Source organism: Acanthopagrus latus, chromosome 6 (genome assembly GCF_904848185.1).
Source record: "Acanthopagrus latus isolate v.2019 chromosome 6, fAcaLat1.1, whole genome shotgun sequence".
NCBI classification, from domain to species: domain Eukaryota; kingdom Metazoa; phylum Chordata; class Actinopteri; order Spariformes; family Sparidae; genus Acanthopagrus; species Acanthopagrus latus.
Window position 1 is genome coordinate 9,622,624 of NC_051044.1, and position 21,607 is coordinate 9,644,230.

Here is a 21,607-nt window from a genome sequence, read left to right on the forward strand (position 1 = left end):
CAGGACTGCAACAAGAAAGCCATGTTTCCACAACAGAATATATTTTGAAGTACATTTTTACAAGGCACTCAAGTGAGAACTTGATACCAGACAGTTAGTACAGTCCTCATACCTGGATTCCTCTAAAGGCAGTGACATCAAACTAGTTCATAAAGATTTGGTCTCAGAAGAAGTAGTAAAAAAAAAAAAAAGTAAAACAGAAATAAACATATTACAAACGGTATGGTTAAAAGATAAACCCACAATAAATCGCAAAGGACAGAACTGACACTATTTTAACTGTTGAAGTGCACTTTTGGTCAAAAACACAGCAGGCGCCCTTTTATAAAGAGCTGATAAAACCACAGCTAGAACACAGTTATTTATATCTATAATACCTGCTGCGTCATCACAGTTTTCTGCCCTTTGCGGTTTGGTGTGAATTAATCCTGAAATCAAATAAAATCAAGTTCCTCTGACCAATAAAACTGGGAGGGAACATTGAAACCAACCAACACGTGGCAGCAAATAAATCCCCATTGTTTGAAAAATAAGGCTATGCAAATTATTTGCTTCAACTGATTTCCATCTCAGTTTTCTGTCATACGTGTCATTACTGGGCTCCCAAAGCAGATGTCAGTGTCTGTGTATCCACCATCGGTTCACCGACGAATGAATCAGTCAGTGTGATAGCAGAATGAGTGTGTGTGTGTGTGAGTGAATGTAGGTGAGCCTCGCATGTCAAGAGCGTCATGGGACAAACAGCTCTTGTTGCAGGGATGAACTGCAGGGGGCTCCATGTCACCAGCTGCTGTGGTTCTGCAGGCGGGCTTTAGCAGCAGCACAGTGGCCGTTAGTGCCGTTTTCTCCTTTGGGAGTGTGAGAAGCCTTGAGGCCTTCTGTGGGCGTGTCGACCTCATCATCCGAGCTGCTCTCAATGTCGCTGCGGACATCATTGCACACCTGGAAGGCAGAACAAGGAAAACAATGAAAGCTCTGAGTACTCACACTCAGTCAGTCATATTACAAAATTACCAACCTAATTATGATTGAAACAGAGAGATGATGGAAACTGAGACTTTCTGTTGCAGCAGCACTCCTGAATTTAGGCAACTACGTCAACTACTTCTGAAACATAAGCTGTTACAATCACTACTGTTCAGATTAAGTCTTCAGAGGCACGTAGGCAAGACACTTTGTGGTGTACTCGGATTTTATAGTATATAGACTTTGAACCCGGCACACTTTTATTCCTCTGACTGTGTGGAGATATCATAAACATCCCAGATGAAAAACGAGGCATTAAAATTGTTACAGGTTGAACGTGAGACTCATGAAGCTAACTGTACTTGTAGACAAAGACAATATTTCTCTTAATTATACCTTAGTCAATTTTTCTTTTCCCAGTAAGGTTGTTCACCCACTTTAGACAGGGTGCATGCTAACCCTTTTGCTCAGAAGCTACAGTGAAGATTTCCACTTTAAAATGGATGCAAGTAAAAACTTTTAAAATCAATTTGGGACAGGGAGACTTGGATTGGTCTCAAGTTCAACAAACTCCTGTCTGATGAGAAACAGTGGGACATACCTGACATTCATGACACTATTACCACATTACTCATCATTTACACATCTTCACTTCTGAGTGAATCTAAGTGTTGATCTGCTGCAGTGGCTGTCCAATAGAAACCCAATGCAATTATGCGGAAATCAACACATAGGAATGAAGGTGCGTGAAAAGAATCATAACAGAGGGAGGGAATGGAAACTCACAGCCAGAGACAGAGAAGAGAGAAGTCTTGAGCAGACAAAGCAAACGGAGAGAAGCGAGGAGAGAGCAGTGGAGGAGGTCTCATTGGACAAAGACAGAGAGAAAGACAGGATCTCCCTCTCTCAATCCAGAGGGAGAGGAAACAAACGCCGTCTGCAGAGAGAAGAAGACAGAATCATGGACAGCTTGGGGATAAAAAAAGAAGTGTAGAGGTGCCAAAAATAGCCATGGTGTTACATTTTACTTTTCAATAAACATTCTGCACATGGACACATGCCTGGCTCCGACAAATGTTTATTTGCTCTTTTTTATGGCCCCTTTGCTCATTGACCTGTTATAACCACATCCATCAATAAATCAGTTGAATGGCCTCGTTATGACCCTGCAAGTCTTTAGAGTTGATGTTTCATGGTCAGTTGGTTTGGGACATCTTTGATAATCTATGCTCACACAATGGTTTTGAAAGAAGACATTTTTTTGTCTAAGCCTAAATTTGGACTGAATTTGATCTGCAGAAAAAAACCCATGAAATAACAGTGTGAAGTGAATGTAACAGGTGTTCATACCACCGACTAGAGACTTTATAAATGGCAGTGTTTCCCCTACATGCATCATCTGAAATGTCACCACTGCTGCTGATCCTTTTTTTGTTTTTACAAGAGGAGAGGAAGAGGAAATGAGAGGGCTGCATTTAATCTCTTACAGTTGGCCTATATGATTTTGCGCTTTGGATGCTACATATAGCTCCAGCAGGTGCTCCTCATGAACCAACTGTTTTCTTCATCCTGGAGGCCGGCCTACTGTGAGCGAGGGGCACCGTCCCGCGCAACGGCTGTCAGTCAAAAACAGCTCAGAGATATGACTGATTATTTAGATAGGATTCATAAAAGAATGTCATAAATGTTGTTATGAAACTGCCTCAGTTTAATACTGATGTCTCTATATAACCCGACATAAGCAAACAAGGTCCTCAACGAAAGGACGGCTCCTTCTGTATTGTTATGATGTTGGGACAAAGTGCTGAGGATGAATTGAGCAGCTGCTCTGTAGTCTGGTGGTACAGTGCGTCACTAAAACTGAGTTTACTTTACTTCACCATTGTCATCTTCTATACATGGGGGCCGCCAGAGGCAACAACAACAACAGCAAAACAGTTCCTTATAGCATTTGAAAGAGAGAAAAACTTTGAAAGACTATGAATCAAGTTCAGCTCTACATCACAGTACTTCTCACTCATCTCCTGGTCTGTGTGTCTGTGTGGTGACCCACCTTGCCCCGCAGCATGGCTTTGACAGCTATCCGGGCTATGAGGTAGAACCAGATGATGTGCAGCACTTGGAGGACCAGCAGTAAGAAGTTGAAGAGCCACCAGGACGGGTACGGCCCGACTATGGCCCAGCTCTCAAACATAGTGGAGTTCAGGATCCTTGTAAAAAGAAGGAGATGTGCACGTAAGGGAAAATATGAATTTGTCATCTCATGCACACTCGTATATACACACACACACACATTATAATTTATCCCAGTGAGAGCAAAATCTAGTCACGCTGTTCTTTAATCTTCCAATGAGGCCCATTATGTCATTACAGACTGTAATTCCCATTTGGATACCAAGGGCAACAGAGCAGGCGAGTATCATAGATCTGCTGTTATGTCAGCTGAATGGCTGCTGAGGTCGTGTCTTCCTTTAAATCCAGGTGAGTGACAGCAGGTTGTCAACAGACCCACCTCCCCCATCAGAGGTATGGATTTCAGTCCAGGTAACTGCACCGGCAACACTAGCTTTATCACTCATCCACACCAAGACACTGAATATAGCTGCTCAGGTTACTTATGCCAATGATCGGCTCCCTATTGTCTGTCTCTCTGGAGGTTGAGCTTCAACATCCAGGTCCCAGTCAAGGAATAGTCGCTATCTAAATGGCTCCATTTAAAACACGATCACAGAACTCCGGAGGAGAAGTGAAATGATGATGCATCTGGAGCCGTGCTGGAAACTGCCTCTTCTGATTATAAACTGGTGGTAGCTGCATGACCTTGTAGTTATTTCTAAAAAAACGGAGCTTGGTTGTTGGAACAGGTTGGTGTGCTGCCCACCAGTGTGACAAATTACAGCTACAGCATATGTACTGCAATTACAGTAATTTTAAGGAGCCAAAGAAGAAGTATAATGTTCTTCTGTGAAAGCGTTTGCTTACAAAAGCAAAGCTAAAAGACAGTGTTATACACAGGTTTTCCATGCTGAGCTCAGACATCTTTAATGTTGTCCTGCCAAAATAACATAAAAGCATTTTTTCCAGTGGACTTCTGAAATATTACAGCAGATATTATAGTGCTGGGTGATATGACCTTAAAATAATATTTCTATACTTTTAGGCAATAATATTTATCCCAATAGTCTGAAATCTCCTCAAAAGCACTTCATAAACACTAGAATTTGACAAAAACTAAGTCAAGTGTCACAGCACAAAATATACAGACAATGAGATTAATTCACTTTTATAATAAAATTAAACAATGTGGGCAAAATGACTAAGTGGCAGGGTTCAGAAAATCACATACGGCATATCAACACATAACAGTGACCAAAATCTCATGGTCTGATATCGTGATGACGGTAACATTAACATACTGCCCAGTGCTAAGAGGTTACAGGTGTCGCTGAGAACTCACCATATTGGATAAATAACAAGTCGTGTGATGAAGAATACCACACTAAACACAATGAAGAGGAAGTCACACAAGCGCTGGGTCTTTGCGTAGTTTGCCAGCTTGGCTGCCTGCAGGAAAGGAAAATAACAGAAGAAACAGATTTTAATGAGATTTGTGTCGAGATTTGTGTTTTTGGTTTTTTTTCCCCCATTCATCAACCCCTCCTAATTGCACTAATCTGTTTGAATCTCAGCCAAAGGTAAGTGGCTGGAAACACTGAATAACAATCACAATTCATCTACATTGTTTTAGAAATCAACTGATGTGGAGCAAAAAGGCAACTGAATAATATCCTAAAGGGAAACTCCAGTATGTAAAAGCTGAGGCTACACAATTACTCTATCAACAGTACTTGTAGCAACTACTATTCATTCAAAAGCTCCTAAGAGGCTAGATTGCCTCTCGTCTGTGAGTAGTTCCAAAAAAAAGCAAAAAAAAAACCCCCAAAAATGTATCTGGACAACATGGATTTTTTAATAACATTACACAGATAAGAGGCCAATTTAGCCTCTTAGCAGCTTTTGAATTAATAGCAACTGCTGCAATTTAGTGAACAGAAAATATCTGAGCCTGATTCACCCTCTTTGCTCCACTCACTCTGTGAAGTGAACAAATATGTGCAACCATCCCCAGGTGCCAATGACAGGAAGTAACAGTCACCAAAAGGACTTTGCAGCAAAAACAAACAATAACCGATTACACAGGCTACATATGCATTTTGGCTCCTATCAATCAATCAATCTTTATTTGTACAGTGCAAATTCACAATAAAAGTCATCTTCTGACACTTTACAAATTGAGCAGGTCTAGACCATATTCATTTACAGAGAACCAACATTTCCCCCATGAACCAGCGCTTGGTGACAGTGGCGAGAATAAAACTGTCTTTTAGCAGACAGGGACCTTGATGAACTGGACTGGACTCAATGGTAGGCAGCCATCTGCCTCGACCTGTTCAAATCACATCATACTTTATGTGGTCAATTCATTAGATATATGTGTACACACTTATGATTTTTGTCACCACAAGAACCTGGTGGAGAGCATTGATGCAAGTAACATATTACTTAGTAAAGCTAGCTAATCTGACCACTTTTTTCATTAGCAAGTAATCTAATGCGTTAATATTTCCAAACCAGTAATCAGATTAAAGTTACTTATTTACTTACTATTATTTTTGTCATTTCCCTTAGTAAGAATATACATTTTTGCTTTTTTTCTTGCGTCTCGAGGAGTGATGTCATGTATGCAACAGGTCAACTTTTGTCAGCACGAGGACAACTCAAGTGTAACACCACGCAGCGACACAAACACAAACGATGGAGGGAGGAGAGAGATGCGCATTTTCTAGCTGGAAATACAGTCGTTATTTTGAGTTTGTGTCAGCTAAAGATGAGAATATTAAGGCTTGTTGTACACTCTGAGCCGGTGACAAAGTACCATCAAGCTTCAAAAACACAACGTCAAATTTGAATAAGCATTTGGAGTTGCAGCACAGTTAAGTTTACAGAGCAAGTCCCACCAGGTGGTGTTAAGCAGAGAGCTGCGAGCAAAGCCTCAGCCTCAACTACTGCAGGAGGTCCCCCACCACCCAAACAATAAAAACTGGACTTTGGTGCAAAAAAAGTAAGTGGGGGAGGGTTGAAGAAGTTGGTTGGGTGGTATTTTGTAGAGGAAATGCTGCCTTAAAACACGGTTGACTCGCCCTTGTTTAGTGCCATAATATACAAGATCCCTACTACTATCAATGCCGTGCTTGGCGTCACTGTAATGTGAGTATTGGCAAAACCAGTTGTCATTCATACATTGATGCGGTAAGGGTGTTGTCACAGCTGCTGAATGTAACTAATAGAGTAACTCGAAATCTAACTTAGTTACTTTTAAAAACAAGTAATCAGTAAAGTGATTAAGTTACTTTTTAAAGGAGTAATCAGATTACTTTTTCAAGGTAACTGTGGCAACACTGGTGGAATGATTAGTTTAAGTTTGCATGTATGTCACAACGGCAGCAATATCACCAAAATGTCAAACAATGCAAAAACTGGCTGTAATGAAGGTGAAGAGAAAGATATTTGAATTGTAGTTAGCTGCTTAAAATGTGCAACATGGAAATTTCAGTTCAACTCAGTGTGCAGCAGTGTGTGATCACAGTGACCGCTGTGTCCAACTGACCTCTAGCAGGAAGTCTGAGGAATCGTGGACACACATGACGAGGCTCCCAACTCGCACCATGTTGTTGACGTAGGAAAAGCTGATCAGGCTGATTGTAGCCAGGTGATGGATGAACATGATCAGGAAGTCCTGAAATTAAGAAAGGGAGAGGGATGGTAAGCATACAGAGCACTTTTTACCAAAAATAATGACATGAAGCATTTAATTCTACTGACTGAAAATAAGTCATTATAGCACACAGCCCTTCAAAAATCAAGTTACAAAGTGCCTTGACTTACAGAACAATCTTGAGGTTCAGAGAAAATAACACAATAACATAATAATATTGAACAAATGGAAGATCACTGAAACAGCAATAAAAGTAAAGTTGCAATTTGAGCTGAAATCAATTACATAGATAAAATGGCTTTCGTGACATTGATAAGGTAGTAAACAACAAAATTAGAGCAAGAGATGATTAAAAATAGTGCAGCACATTACAGTATAAACAGCAAGCAGTTGCAATATTACTTTATTTATATACACATAAGAATAAAATAATACTGCAACTGCTTTGTTACAGAATCCACAGCCTGCAAATCTATGACAGCAATGTGCCACATGGTTTGCTTTTGAATTATCTGAGTGCAGCATTCTGTATGAGCGTAAGATGACAGCATATAAGAAATAAACTCTCTCACAACCAAAAACCCAATTTCCTGTCCTGTACGCATCACCACAAAAAAAAAAAAAATAAATAATAATAATAATAACCTTGTTCGTCTCCTATCTCAGCCCCTCAATCTCACACCATCAGTAACCCCAAAACTATTAATTCACACTGTTGCGAGACAGAAAGTCATGTCAGACTGTTTATCAGTGAAACAGGAATTATGGCCGAATACACAACACAAACACGTTTTATTGACACTTTGAGTGGACGTGTGCCATGGCTCTTTGTACCACAAGTCATTCTCTTTTTTAAATGTTTTAGTGCTTTGTCTGCTTGGCAACCTCTGCCTCCATTTATGACTATTACAGTTTCACTATGACAAACTGGAAACATAAAAAGCCTGACGTACGAATCATGTCAAAGGGGAGATTAATCGCTAATCTAATTGGTCCATGTCGTTTATACATTAGATTTATTTCACTTTTAAATCCCAGTCATACTAATATGACCATTTCTTACTCTTCCAACTCTTTAAACTCCCTCACACCTGTCATTTATTAGTCATACTGTATATTATTCCACTTTTAAAGCCAGAAATGCAGTTTAGCAACAGGTTCCAGTATTCACACTGCATTTACTTCAGTAATTGCTTCTCTAGTTTCTACTGAATTTCATCACCATTATTTCTTAACAGGCGGTGTTCACTCTCTTAGAGGAAACAGGCAGAATGAAACTGAACTAAACTAAAATCTGAAGTGCTTGATTCACGCAGACAGACTTTCACAGTGAGAGGAAGATGTAGGTGAAGGATTAACATTGCAGGACATCCACACGACAAGACAAATACACAAGTGGCGGCGGCTTAAGAGTGAAGCTTAGGGTAGGAGACATGTGCGTCTGACAGGCAAGTCATGTGGGCTGACAGTGGCAGACTGTACAGGGGACAGACAAACAGGAAGGTCTGAAACTGATATCGTAAAAAAATCTATTTGGTCTTAAACATGTCCGATTTTACATTGAATCTGGTTGCTCTTAATTCCCCACCAGCTTTATACTCCTTATCGTACACTTACTGAACATTACCATAATTCAACATACATTTCAGCATTTTTAATGGTCTGTGCCAATGAAGAACACTGTGTAAAATGCTATAAAGATAATATGCACAAATCTGTGCCAGAGTCCAGGCTGACATCTCCTGACTGCTGGATATTAAGACTCTTTATGTAAAGCAAACAGAGCGCATCCATCCATCTTTAAAGAATCTCTCTAAAAGGTCATAAAACCTTACAATCTTCCTCTGTTGACCAGCTTCAATCTGAAAATCACCATTGCTTGCATGTATACTGGCCCTTTTGCTTGTTTAATGTCCATATTTACCCACTGCCTTTGTGGTTTGGAGCTCGCTTTAAAGTAATAATAAAGCAACTGTGTTGAGCAAAGGCTGAACAGTGAAAAGGACTTTAAAAATCTACGACATGAACCCAAAAGCTAATGCAGCAGGAGCTTCAGCTGCTGCATCTGAACATCATATCATGAATACACATGATTCTACAGAATGCCTCTTAGCCGTCAGCTCGACTCTCGTAGCACTGGCCTACTTTTTTCATTTGCTGTGTAAAACAACATCAAAGGCAAGTGTCTGTGGCTGAGACTAACTCCAGCTCCTACACGCTGGTATTCTGTGGAATTTCTGTAATTCTAATAGAGTTAGGCCTGCTCCATCACATGACAGTGGGTGCCTTCGTGCTGGAAATACAAAGCATTCACAGACTGAGCAGCACCAACTTTACCCCGCCCCCTTCCAAAAAAAAAAAAAAAACATACACATGTGATCATCCAAACTCTACGAGCTTGTAACAGAGCATACGCCTGAAATGTTTTGCATCAAACACAATCACAGACACACACACTTTCACACATTCTCTTCCACTGCCAAATGAGGAACACAAGAAATATTATCAAATGTTTCACAGGGACTGGTAGCTGAGATGTATCCACTGTGATATAAACCATCAGAGACAGAGCTGATGTTGTTCCTCTTACCTTCCTTTTAATGTCGGTGAACTGGGAGAACATGAGCGACCAGTAAAAGGCCAGTTCTGTCACATAGTAGTAGTATAGATGAGGAGTCATGACCTGGAGAGACAGGACAGAGGTGAGGAAGGTTGAGGGAGCTAATTCAAAATTTGACTCATTTTAATTTACACTGTGCAACATAACATCACAGCGCACATCATGGCCCAGTGAATTACCACGACATCCAAAGTGCCTAAGCAGTAAGGCGTGAGAAGTCCTGCCAATGAGAACAATGTGTCACGCCTGACAATTCCTAGAAAGGCAGACTAGATGACGCCTTTGAGTCTGAGACACATTTGAATTTTACTGCTAGAATTCTGGACAAATCTGAATGTGAGCCTGCTGCATGAGTTGGTATATGATAGGAATGTTAACATTGACTGTGACTAAAGTGCAAAAATCAAATAAATCCAGTATATTCCCATTAATCATTCATGCCCATTGATTTACAAAATAAATGCCAGTGATATTAAAGGCTGGCTAACTCTGTACAGGACATTCAGCAAATGTCTGGTATCTCATGGGTCATTTCATACAGCCAGTTCATCTATATATATACACAACTATCTATCAGTTACTTTTTTATGTCTGGATCAACAGCTGTCCTTCAATACAAACTAAGTATGTGCAATCTGTATTTAACAGGCCAAATACAGCTTTTTATGAGTGAAATTCAAGCACATTTCAAGCACTTTCAAAGAAAATTAAACCAAAATTCGTTAGTTAATGCATACAATCGCTATGTTTTTTTTTCACCAGCTATATCTATGTTTCATGTCAAATATCAATAAGATTTCAGGTTACCATGTGTGAGTGTCTTGATGCAACACCAGATTATGTTGAAAATCAAGCATTTTTCAAGTATCATATAGCATATTCAAAAACTTGAAGGGATTACTGTTAAATATAAGCATTTTTTGAAGTTTCAAGACAAACCTTGCCTTTTGTTGCTTTTAATCTCAACATGATACGGGGGAATTCACAGGAACCCATGGACATCTGGATGATATTACTACTTGTCAGACTGCTTTTTATTTATACAAGATTTATTAAAAGCAAAGGCAAAGGTGGGAGAGGAAAAAAGTCAGCAGAAGCTACTCTTCTCTGTGGCTTTATACATCTAACTGTGCACCACAGCCCTGCAATAAATGTCCAGTTTCTGACAACGTTGTTTCAACTCTGAGGTAATTTCTAAGGCTGTAGATGTTGTCTTTGATCGTAAATTATATGGACAGATTAAAACTGTGTCATACCTGATAGGGGTAACCGTACCAGCAATGCCGTGTATCCCAAATCCAAGGAGACTAAAAAACAAAGGCGCATTAGTTCAGCAAACAGTCGACAGCGCTATTGTTTATGGAAATATACCATGACAGTCAAACAAGGTAACGGAAAATTTCTCCCTCCTTATTAGCAATGTTTGTTGCTCTGAGGCTATGCTGCTCACCTGCCACAGAAACCGAAACCCATAGGTAAATATGCACGAATAAAATGTAAACCTCCACCTAGAAGTAAAGAAGAAAGAGAAGAAATTATGACCCAGAAAATAAGACTGGTGGAAGAGAGAAAAAACACATCTACTTATCCATCAGCAACACATGTTGTGCCACAATCCTTTTCTAACTTGATCCTGGTTCTTGTTTTAGATCTAAATCCACTTAATCTTACAGTCTAACAGCTGCAGGGAAAACACAAACATTGTGTACATTAGCCTGCAGAGAGGTTAAAGGTAAACACAATAGGCATTAACCTACATGCTCTCGCAGAACTTAGTGTGTGTGCTGGGTTTATCTTGGTTCCTGCGGTGTCTGAACCAACGCTGGACCTTTCGCACCTCCCAGTCCAGCTGCTTGGACAGGCCGTCCAGATGGCGAGAGTCTGGATTCTGTGCAGGGAGACAAGAAACAACTGAAGCCACGATGCAGTATCTATCAAAGCATTAGCAAATTGCATTTCGAGATCCGTTGAGAGTATGTGACGTTAGCAAATGCAGAGAAGACTGTTGCTACAAGTGTCAGTGAAAACTGCGAACTGCTACAATAGATGTAAGACATTTTCAGCAAATGTTACACTCAGGATAGAAATGTGCTCTTGCACAATCGCTTCATCGTTCACGGCTATGCTCGAGCTCACTCCCTCTACTAAACAAAATCCATGCGTCTTTTTTCCATTCTGTTGCCATAAATACTGATTCAATTTATTAACAAAGACTCAGTTTCACTGCCTGGATCAACCCTCCGCTTCATCACGTGTAAGCCACCTCAGCCCCTTTATCCAGAAAGTGAAGGACCAATATGCACTTTCAGTTTAGGGACAACAGTTTCCATTAAAGTCTTGCATCTTATTTCATGTTAGACAGGTTTTCATATTGATCTTATAGAATGTAAACTGTCGTTTTGGGAAATATTACATTTTGTTTTATCATGATTATTGTGATTTTGATGTTATTATTTTATCTTTTTGCTGGTTTATGTTGTTCATATCTCTCCGACACAACTTGCTTCATTTCTTTTGTTGTTGTGTTTCTGCTGCTTTTTTTCCTGCATGAATATATATCACATTTTTAAAAAAATATTATGACATGGTATCAGTTTCTGAATATATAAGATAAAACATGTAAGCCCATCAAAAAACTTGACCTACAAGGGAGACTGGAATGCCCCAGTTTTGTGTTTTGGAAGCTGACACAAAAGTTTTCTACCCCACTGTGGTCAATGCCAAAATTCTCAAGATGCATTCTTGTAATTCCTATAACAAATGCAGGAGTATATTTCTCTTTAGGTAGTCAAGCATCATTGTTTGGTTAAACAGTAGTCAGATATTGACAGTATTGGGTTGTATTTCTAACCCCCATGTGGCCAGCTCTGTAATCTCACATGCTTTGTTTCCGGTACATAAATGCTTTGTTACAGGAAAAGGAAAGAAGACAAACCTTTGTGATGGATGTAAACACTTTCTCCAGCACTGCATTGGGCTGAGCTTGTCGTAAAACACCTGGCTGAATGTGGAGACTCCAGGCACAGGGGCTGGCAATAAATCTGTGTCAGAGGTGAAAGATGCGAGAGATGATGGGTCACATGATGTTGTTAACACATGCACACTGGCATCCAATTTGTGATCAGATGGATAATCAGGGTTCCTTCACACATTCAAAGTTTAGAATGTTTTTGTGATAAACGATTCTTACCATTAAACAGAGATCAGCGCCTTATCAACAAAACAATAATGAGCTACAGCATGAAGCGTCTTTGCTGTAAGTTTTAAAAAATCCCCCCAGGATATCTTCTTCTTCATTATGGGAACATCATGACCTTGTATGACCCCTGCCTGTAGTTCTGTTCTGCATATGACCGAACTGTCACGTTCAGCTGGGAAAGCAGCCCTTAGCTTACCGTAAACGTTTTTGCAACCAAAATTGGGAAAGCTGCGCTGTGACTAACAGGTTATACAAACTGTGTCATATGCGGACAGCTGGGTTCAATTAGCTAAGCCACTCATTATGTACAAAGAACGGCTTCTTAGCCAGACGCAGTTTCTGGTGGACTGCTGTCACTGATACCATGTAGGCTTAATATGAATTAAGAATTAAGCTGTGAGTCAGGTCCAGTAAGGTTGAGTCTTATAATTTTGGGTCTAATATAACAATGCAACAATGGGTCTTTATGCGCAGTAATACACTGACCTTGAAACCACAGCTTTGTTTTATCAAACAGCATGACAGGATAATTAATCCACGGGTAAAGAATGTCCACTTGTAAGCCTGTGAGACGCCTCCTAACACACCTTACAATTACGAGCATGACCAGTTAACTATGTATTAACACTGCTACCAGTGACAAACTCACACATCTCATCAAATCTCAATCTGAACTGTCCCTTTAAATTCTGTGTTATTGTCCAGCAGAATAAAAAAAAGAGGCTGAATCAATCAATTACAAGGTCAGCAATCTCAGTGCAGCAGCTGCAAAAATGTACACAGAAGCTCTTGAGGAGGCTATATATAAATAAAATAAATAAAGTCTAGCTTTGCTGTTGTTTTGCTTCACAATGTTATAAAATGTACACGGAGACTGAATGTAAACTGTGGTGTGGGGTGAACTGTCGACCTCTTGGCTTGCTTCCCCTAAGAGTTAATGAGGAATGCAAAGTATGTTCATGGCTCTGAGTGAAAGTGTAGACTCCTGAAGAAACTCAGACAATTGAGTCAGTGAGAGGTGAAGAAAGACGCCTCCTAATTGAAATGTCACGGTATGACTTGATCATGTGATCATACAGCTCTCAGAGTACAGCATTACAGCTCCAAGAATTTCCTGTCTGACGTCTCAAATGAAAACATGTAAAATCAACAGTTTACTCTTGCTTTTAATCACAGATTGCATGTATACTTGGTTTATTTTTACAATCTACAGCTATAAATATTCAGGAGAGCAGGAGCACTGACATCTTTGGTGTTTTTTCCTTTATATTCACAAAACTTCTAAAGATAAGTAGCAGGCAATATTTTTTTTTTTTTTTGCTTTAACTTCTCAATGGAATGTAGATTGCAGGATGCAATGGCTATAGAATAATGATATCATTTGGAGGCAGTTTTGTCTGTCACCGGCATCAAATCTATCCCAGGACAATGAAGGCTGACTGGCGATCCAACAGCTTGGTACCATTTCTACTTGCAATTACATCTCTATTTTAGATTAAACGACTGAATAAACTCACTTTTTGTCCTGTGTTGTTTGTAGTTGCTACTCGTAAGATAATAGAAAGGAATCCTTGCGACTGCATCGCTAACAACGATACCACTAACAAATACTTAGAGGAGGGAAGATGAGGGTAACCACTTTAAATCTGCCAAATCATATCTCCAGTCACTCTGCAGACGAATGCAGTCATGAGGAAGCATTTAGTTAAGACCCAACTGAACAAGGTTGTGACTTTCTTTTTGTCAATGTTGACTAATGGGTAATTTCCAATGAAAATGACAATTGTGACACAAATAGCTGACTGGCTGAAAGTTCCTAATAGTAGCAATAGGGAAACATGACAAATCTAAACTTCAGAACTTTGAGACCTCTGCAACAATTTGGTTTATGACAGCCTCGTGTCTTTGATTGCAATCGTTCATCAACTTTTAGATCAGCTGATCATTGGGACAGCAACGGCTCAGTGATGCAATGGGTTTTGTGCATGTATTAACTATACTGTATGTCTTGTTAGCCATTTGCTTAGTGAAAACTGAACATGGCTTGAACACCAGACAGGATTTCAACATAGCTAGCTTTTGTTCAGTCTGTGACATAAACCAGAACATACCAGAGACAGCCTGACTGATGCATAACCCTACGATAAGCTGATAAAATCACTGCATTTTAACGTGTCTCATCTGTCTTTAAGCTCGCTACAATCAGGTTTTGCAGGTGCACTATTTGTTCAGCAATACTGAACCAGATTTGAACCATGGCAGAAACCTCTATATGATGAAACATCCTTTGTCTGAGCAGGGTACAAGGAAAGGCTGATGGGAATTTGACACTAACCACAAACTAGCCTGGGCCATTGTGTCTCACTATGAGAAATGTGGGAGAAAAAAAAACTCAAAAACAAACAAAACGGCTTTTTGTCTGACATAAGACCACTTGCACTTCTTGGCGCCACTGTTTTTTTTTATGGTCTCTCTGCAAGAACCAGCCTCACTTCAAAGCACTTTACTTGTTGTTTTGAAATGACCTTTAGAGCAATTACAAGTATGTAGATTTGCTGGGTTATACAACTTTACACCACCCAATTCCAAACAAGCAAGCACAGTTAATGTCTACACATAGAGTTTATAGCACACAGAGAGTAATCCGAAACCTACGTGATTATGCTCTTGAAAATGGGTTCTTTAAGCAAAGATGATTTCTGTATTAGTTCTTTTATGACCTTTGAAAAACAGATTCACTTCACCCACTATCTAGTGAGTGACTCTGAAAGTAAACTTGGGCAGAGGTTCAAATGAACCACACAAAAACACATTCTGCAGAGAGGTTGTACTGGATCGGTCAGATGCATGTGGCATTATGTTATCAAACATTACTCAAGGAAATCCAATCCGGCCTCACACAATGAACATAAAACTGTTTTAACTGAGCAAAGCTAGCATGCATCGCTAAAGTGATGTGAAATTCACGCAGCTTGTAAGTCTGATTCACCTCGAGTCACCTCAGTCCTTACACTTAAAGTGCCCATACTTGCTATCTAACAATCTCTCCATTAAACTGGTAACTGATTACTTGTAGAAAAAGATCAAAAATGAGCGGATAGTGGCACAGACGCATGCGACAGTCTAGGTTCTATTGTAAACACAGGCCTTTAAAATTCATGACAAACGGGAGGATGAATGGACAGAAATAGCCCATGCAAGCCTGAGCCTGCGGTGCTAATTGGTGGACGGCAGCAAAAGGAGGGGAAAAAGTGTGACACGCAAGGTAATATATTTATCTAAAACGTCTAAACATCCCTGTTCCTCCTCAGGACCTGACCAAACCAACACACACCAAGGCAGTTACCAAGAGACAGGCTCAGTGTGGTCGGTGTACACGCAGCAGTGAGCTACATACAACCTTGACAGTGGGGAAGCTTCCCAGTCCCCGGGCCTAAGCTACAGCACAGGCGGGACTCTATTCATAGCACAGCGCTGGGTGTAATTGCGGCCTTCATTTGTTATTACGCCATGTTTTGAAACTGAATTGACAGATGCGTGGAGGAAACGTGACTTTGGGACAAAACAAAGCCAGATTATGCAGGCAATAAACGGAACGCAGTGAAAAGGGGGGTGTTCAAATACATCACAGTGACGTTTTGTTTAGCATCAACCCTCACTTCCTCAACGGTTCTGACAGAGAGAATACCTGGAAGGCAGCTTGAGGAAAAAAGTCAAAATAATGGCCATGAAAGATTTACACGACATCTCATAATCCCATGCACATTTCAGATTGTAGTCTCAACTGTTCAACCCATGACACAGCTTAGGAAGGCCGAGGCTTCCACACACAAAACAGCCTGACTGCCCTTGTCTACAAAGTCACTGCCAACAGCAAAGCAATGATTATAATCAAACAAGATGAAACTGGTCTAGAGGAGGAGGAGCCAAGGACAGCCGCCTTTATTAGTCAGAAAGAAGAACTGCCTGCAGGTAGAGGAATAATTCTGCAACTATGCTTTACAGATGAGTGTAAAACATGCTGTTCTAAGAGAAACTAGGCTAGCTGTGAAGGCAAACGCTGGTGAAATGAAAGTCTGATGCGCAACAGTACGAAAAAGATAATGCAGGTGTTCACCTAAGAGCTAAGTATAACTGCAGTAAAATGTGTACAAACAGTGGAAGTTGCTGGACTTCTGAAATTTCTGTTTCTGTTGTTCAAAGGGGCTCTATGTAATAATGTGACACACACACATCACTGTAGTGCAAACATAGCCCAACCTCCTCCAGAGGCAAATTTGCTTAGATGCCGTCTGCAATGCCCCCCCACCCCCTGACACACTTTGCAACTGTATTTAAAAAGGCCATGAACCAAAAACCAGTTTGTGGCAGGATGTGCAAGAGAACGTCCCCATCAGAACGCAATCTCATCAGTGTGTGCTTTTGTGACCCTCTTCCAGCCGTTGTCTGAGCACAGTGTGAACGCGTGGCCTGTTTAGGTCTTGCAGAAAGAGGAGTGGGAACTCAAGCTGCGGTGTGATGTTTATTTCTGATAAATAAATGAATGAGCCAGTCAGCCGGTCAGAGTGTCGGCAGGGTAAACGCTCACTGATAACATCACCGCGGATCTGTCTCTCCACAAGGACAGCCTCGCGTTAGATGTGGACAGACAGTCAGCTTTGGCACCTGGGACAGGTGGCATCTGATCACATGCCTCTGATCCTCTCATTAGACACCTCCAATATCTGACTGCTTCTTATTTACAGCCTCTTGACCATGTCTAAATTAAACAAAGCCTGGTGCTGTTCTTGGGCCTAGTCCTGCAGGTGTCAAGTCTACAGACCATGTCTGAGTGACAATAAGTCATCCCTAGCTAACCCACCCAAATCTGATTTACAGGAATATTTATATCTATACTCTATATGCAATGTTAGGTAGCCAACTGTGTTTGTGTTTTTATATATCATGCATAACAATAAATGTTTACTCCCTACTGTAATATGTTTCCATTTGTTATCAGAAAACTTGAGAAATCCTTCTGATTAAATGCAACTTTTTTCTCAGACTTTTTAATCATTATGTGGACAATGATCAATAAAGATTTTACAGCCATGCACCAGGAAGAGAGAGATATGTCAATGACACTCCTGCATTGTGTTAATGTATGATAATTACACATGTAAAAGTCACAGATCATCTAGCAGTTGTAAGAACAGAGGAATCACCTTGCAAAAGAAATTAAGGTGTGTCACATTGCACAGACACTACATTATTGAAGCGTTCACCTCAGATGTACACATATTGACTTGGGTCACACAGCTGATCATTTTAATTCTCTCTTCGGATGGCCAGAACACACAATGCTGTTATTTCATAGTCCCTCTCTATTTGGGAAAGTTTTTTTATGTTTGAAATAGCAGCTTTTAGGCATGGTGCCACTAGTTTTTAAATTTGGCACCAGAACTTTCACAGCGCTTTTTTTCACCCATGTCTGGGCATGGTGCTTCGTGAGGTGCTTGTGAGCAAAGGCCCAAAACGTTTCCTTTTATCTGGGTGTTACTTTCAGGTTGTGCTGGAGGAACTTAAGAGACGGAAGGGTCATGACGTCACTGAATCATGCTTTGGTGCCAGAAAGTTGTGAAATCCTTTATTAACCTACTCTAAGAAGTGTGTTCTTCAGCTTCCGGAGATTCTTCCTCATCTGAAATCATATGACGTAGATATGTTAGGTGTTGACTTCAATACAGCTGTCACCACAGTCTGGCTCCAAGGCAAGATTCATTGACATATTGATCCTTGCTTCTTTTTTAGAATTTAGATTAGGCTGTTAAAATTGCTTTTCTCAGCTTGAAGAAGGTTTTGCAAATGCAAAGCCTCCATTGAGTAATAATTCATAATAGAAAGAATCATATTTGACCTTGTGTGCAGTTCGAGGTGTCCTGTTAACAGTTTTATGAACGACATTCATGACGGCGGTCTATTGAGCTAATGTTCTTTTGGCCGCGAGGGAATTTCACACTGCAGTACCAGGAGTGGCCACTGGGTAAACCTGGGAGCAACACTGGGCGGTGCCCTCGGGTCCAGGTCCACAATACATTTGTGATTTATCCTAGGAAAAAAATGATGGCACTGGTACTTTAGAAAAAAACACTTTCACGACTACAGCCTAGACACCTGTGTTCCCCATGAAATGCGCATGTCCCGCTAAAAAGAAAAGAAGGAAAATAGTGATGAGGGCCACTGAATGTGACGACATTACCGTTTATAAGAAGACAAATGAGGCAAGAAGAAGGTAGCTAGGGTAGCTAGTTCCTCACTGTGCGCTCTGTAGGTTTCTTGTGGGAATAAATGACAAACGTAAATTCTGAAAGAGCAGTCTGAGTCGAGCATAGCAGCTTAATTAGCTGCAGCGGTCTTCTCTATTTGTCTGGAATCCAGTCAATTCTAGTCATGTTAACTTGTTGGCATGTCAGCAGCTGGAGGGATGTAGTGGGGACATCCTCGGTTGAAATGCTAACTTTTCCCGGGTTCTGTCATACGGAAGTGGGCGTGGTTTCACCCAGAGTAAAAAAAAATAGTAACCACGAATTGGCTGCGACACCATCAGCTATGATGAATACAACAATGAAATTATGAAAACGTTTTGTAATCATCTGTCATCTAATCATAACCAACAGCAATACTCTGAAGGCCCTTATCTGAAATTTCAGTTTACGACGATGTTTACAGTCCACTGTGATTTATATCCATTTTATTGGAATCAATGAAACTGCACAAAACGTGACTCCCATTACAGGTTTATCAGGATTCAGAAACAGGAAACAGATACGGATCATAGAAAAGGCTAATCTTACAGCCATCACAGCCTAAACTATTATTCCAGTGGAAATTTGAATACAGGGTTGACATCAGTGAGGGCACTGTATCAGGTCTGTCGGTGTACTGATGAAAGTTTGAGTTAGTAAGTGAGTGAAGGTGGCTTTCCTGTTGCCATTATTTCAAGAAAAAAAGTCCGTTAAAGGAGGTCTTGGGGGGAATTTCCCCTCTCTAACAACAAAAGACTCTAAATGAGCGGAAAGTACGAACCTTTCGAAGAGTATCCTGACGGCGAAAATTCCCAGAGCAAGCGGCAAGGCGTTCAACAAGTGTCCAGCTTTGGGGTACTCCACCCCGGGAGCTGGGTCTGCCAGATCCGCCCAGGTTACATTGTGTGGCAGCCAAAACCTCTCGTTCCAAAACCAGGCTGAGAGAGCAGCCATGTTTCAGAGAGTGCCTTTCCCCGGACGATGACTTAGTTAGTTCGTGTCTTATCCGAAAGAAAAGATGTGCGGGGACTTGCTGTACACCCCTCCTGCCCCTGGGTCACTCGAAAAGATGAGCTGCCACACTCAACTTCACCGCAAAGTTAAGGGAGCCGGAGTGGGAGCTGCACATCCGGCTCTGGTTTTCAAAATAAATGTCGTAACGGTCGACGTTGTAACGGTAAATATTTGTTTAGGTTCATTCACGTGTTTTTTTTTCTTTTTTCTTTTTTTTCTTCTTTCAGTTATTATATATGTTTTTTATTATGCACACCGCTTGATTTTTAAGTAGTTTTGGACCTGAACTTGACTGTTTATCTCTTAATCTCTCTTTGGTCAAGAAATATTCCCTCACTTTTAAACAGTAAAACTAAAACAAGTCGAGTCTTTTCCGAGACTTTTTCGATTGAACACCCATCTTAACATGAGGCATCAGATAAAAAAATAAATTAATACATAACAACAACAACAACAATAATAATCACAATCACAATTATTATTAGTAGTATTAGTGTTGTTGTTGTTGTTGGTATTATCATCATTATTATTATCATTATAAGCCTAAATGCCATGACGGAACTGTCTAAACAAGTAAAAAAATAAATAAAATAAAAAAAATCTGCCTATTTAAATTAACACAGAGACCGGAAATACTTGCTTTTTGGCTCATAATTACTTGCGAAAAAGCCTAAAAAGCAGCCCATTCTCCTAGTTTCTCATTTTGAAGGTAATAAAACCCAGCTTCCTGTATTTTACAGCCATCACCGGTGCATTTGACAAATGTTGGCTGCCGCCCTGAGATGAGGGGTTGGAATTGAGGAAGTGAGGAGAGTCCCTCCTCCTCCCTCACAAGAGGGATGGGTTCCATGCATGCGTGCCATCCATCACTGCCGCGTTTCTTTCAGAGTGACTGTAGTCAGACACCAAAACATATCTGTGGCATTATATTTGATCATGCCGTGGGAGTTTTAACAGCTTCCTTGTGAGTAATTTGACAGACAGCCTGGGTTATCTCTACAGGTCTGCCCCTTCCAGTGGAAGATAGAGCAGGCTGGTGTGATTGGTTTGTAATTGATAGGATGGCACACCCAAGTGGTCATTGCATGTATTACAATGACAAATTAGAACTACAAATGTGTAACGTTTCCAGCTGTACATAAGGGTATTTTATTTCTGTGTTAGCTCAAACATACATTGCACCCAACGGTAGGTAATCGTAAATATTAATAATTGCCCATTTAAAATATGCAAACATTGAAATGCAGCTGAAAATAGGCAGTCACGACATGTTTTTGATGGTACCACAATGGTGTAGTATTTTATAAAGAGGCATCAATGTAGCAGGGATGAGGCAGCTGCAGCAGTGCTGTCTAGTGTCTAATTATAGATGGACATTTGCCCCTTTGGAGCGCGTTATTATTAGAAATCTCACAGGGCAGTTGACTCAATAGCTATGCAAGGGATTTCCACGAGGGAATCAGATTTTAAACAAGTGACAAAGTATGTAACTTCATGGGCCGTGACATAACTGAGCAGCAGGGCTGTACAAAAAGCAAACACAGAGAAGACACTTGCCTGAGCTTTTCATTTCCTTTTTATCAGTTTGAATGCTGGCAAGGCAGGGTGTGTAATACCCCTCCAGGCTACGCCCTTTGTCTTTCACTGTGCCTTTAGCAGAAAATTGCATCCACTGGGACTGAGCATTGATGAGTTTAGTCGGCATATGGCGACAGACAGATGGCTGCTGATGAACACAGACTGGTTTC

At 40.5% G+C, this 21,607-nt stretch overlaps 1 protein-coding gene across 2 annotated transcripts; it reads right to left on the reverse strand.

The window, feature by feature from the left end:
- Positions 1-20: 20 nt before the first annotated feature.
- On the reverse strand, positions 21-19,982 carry cers5 (ceramide synthase 5). Of its 2 annotated transcripts, none has more exons than XM_037101927.1 (10): positions 19,627-19,982; positions 12,298-12,403; positions 11,120-11,250; positions 10,813-10,870; positions 10,619-10,669; positions 9,333-9,425; positions 6,635-6,763; positions 4,424-4,530; positions 3,020-3,176; positions 21-942 (listed from the first exon to the last, which is right to left on the reverse strand). In XM_037101927.1, exons 1-10 carry the CDS (start codon positions 19,797-19,799, stop codon positions 781-783), a joined length of 1,167 nt encoding a protein of 388 aa, XP_036957822.1. In that variant the 5' UTR covers positions 19,800-19,982; the 3' UTR covers positions 21-780. The 2 variants fall into 2 exon arrangements, with proteins under 2 accessions (XP_036957822.1, XP_036957824.1); XM_037101929.1 differs by lacking the exon at positions 19,627-19,982 and adding an exon at positions 18,800-19,038.
- Positions 19,983-21,607: the final 1,625 nt, after the last annotated feature.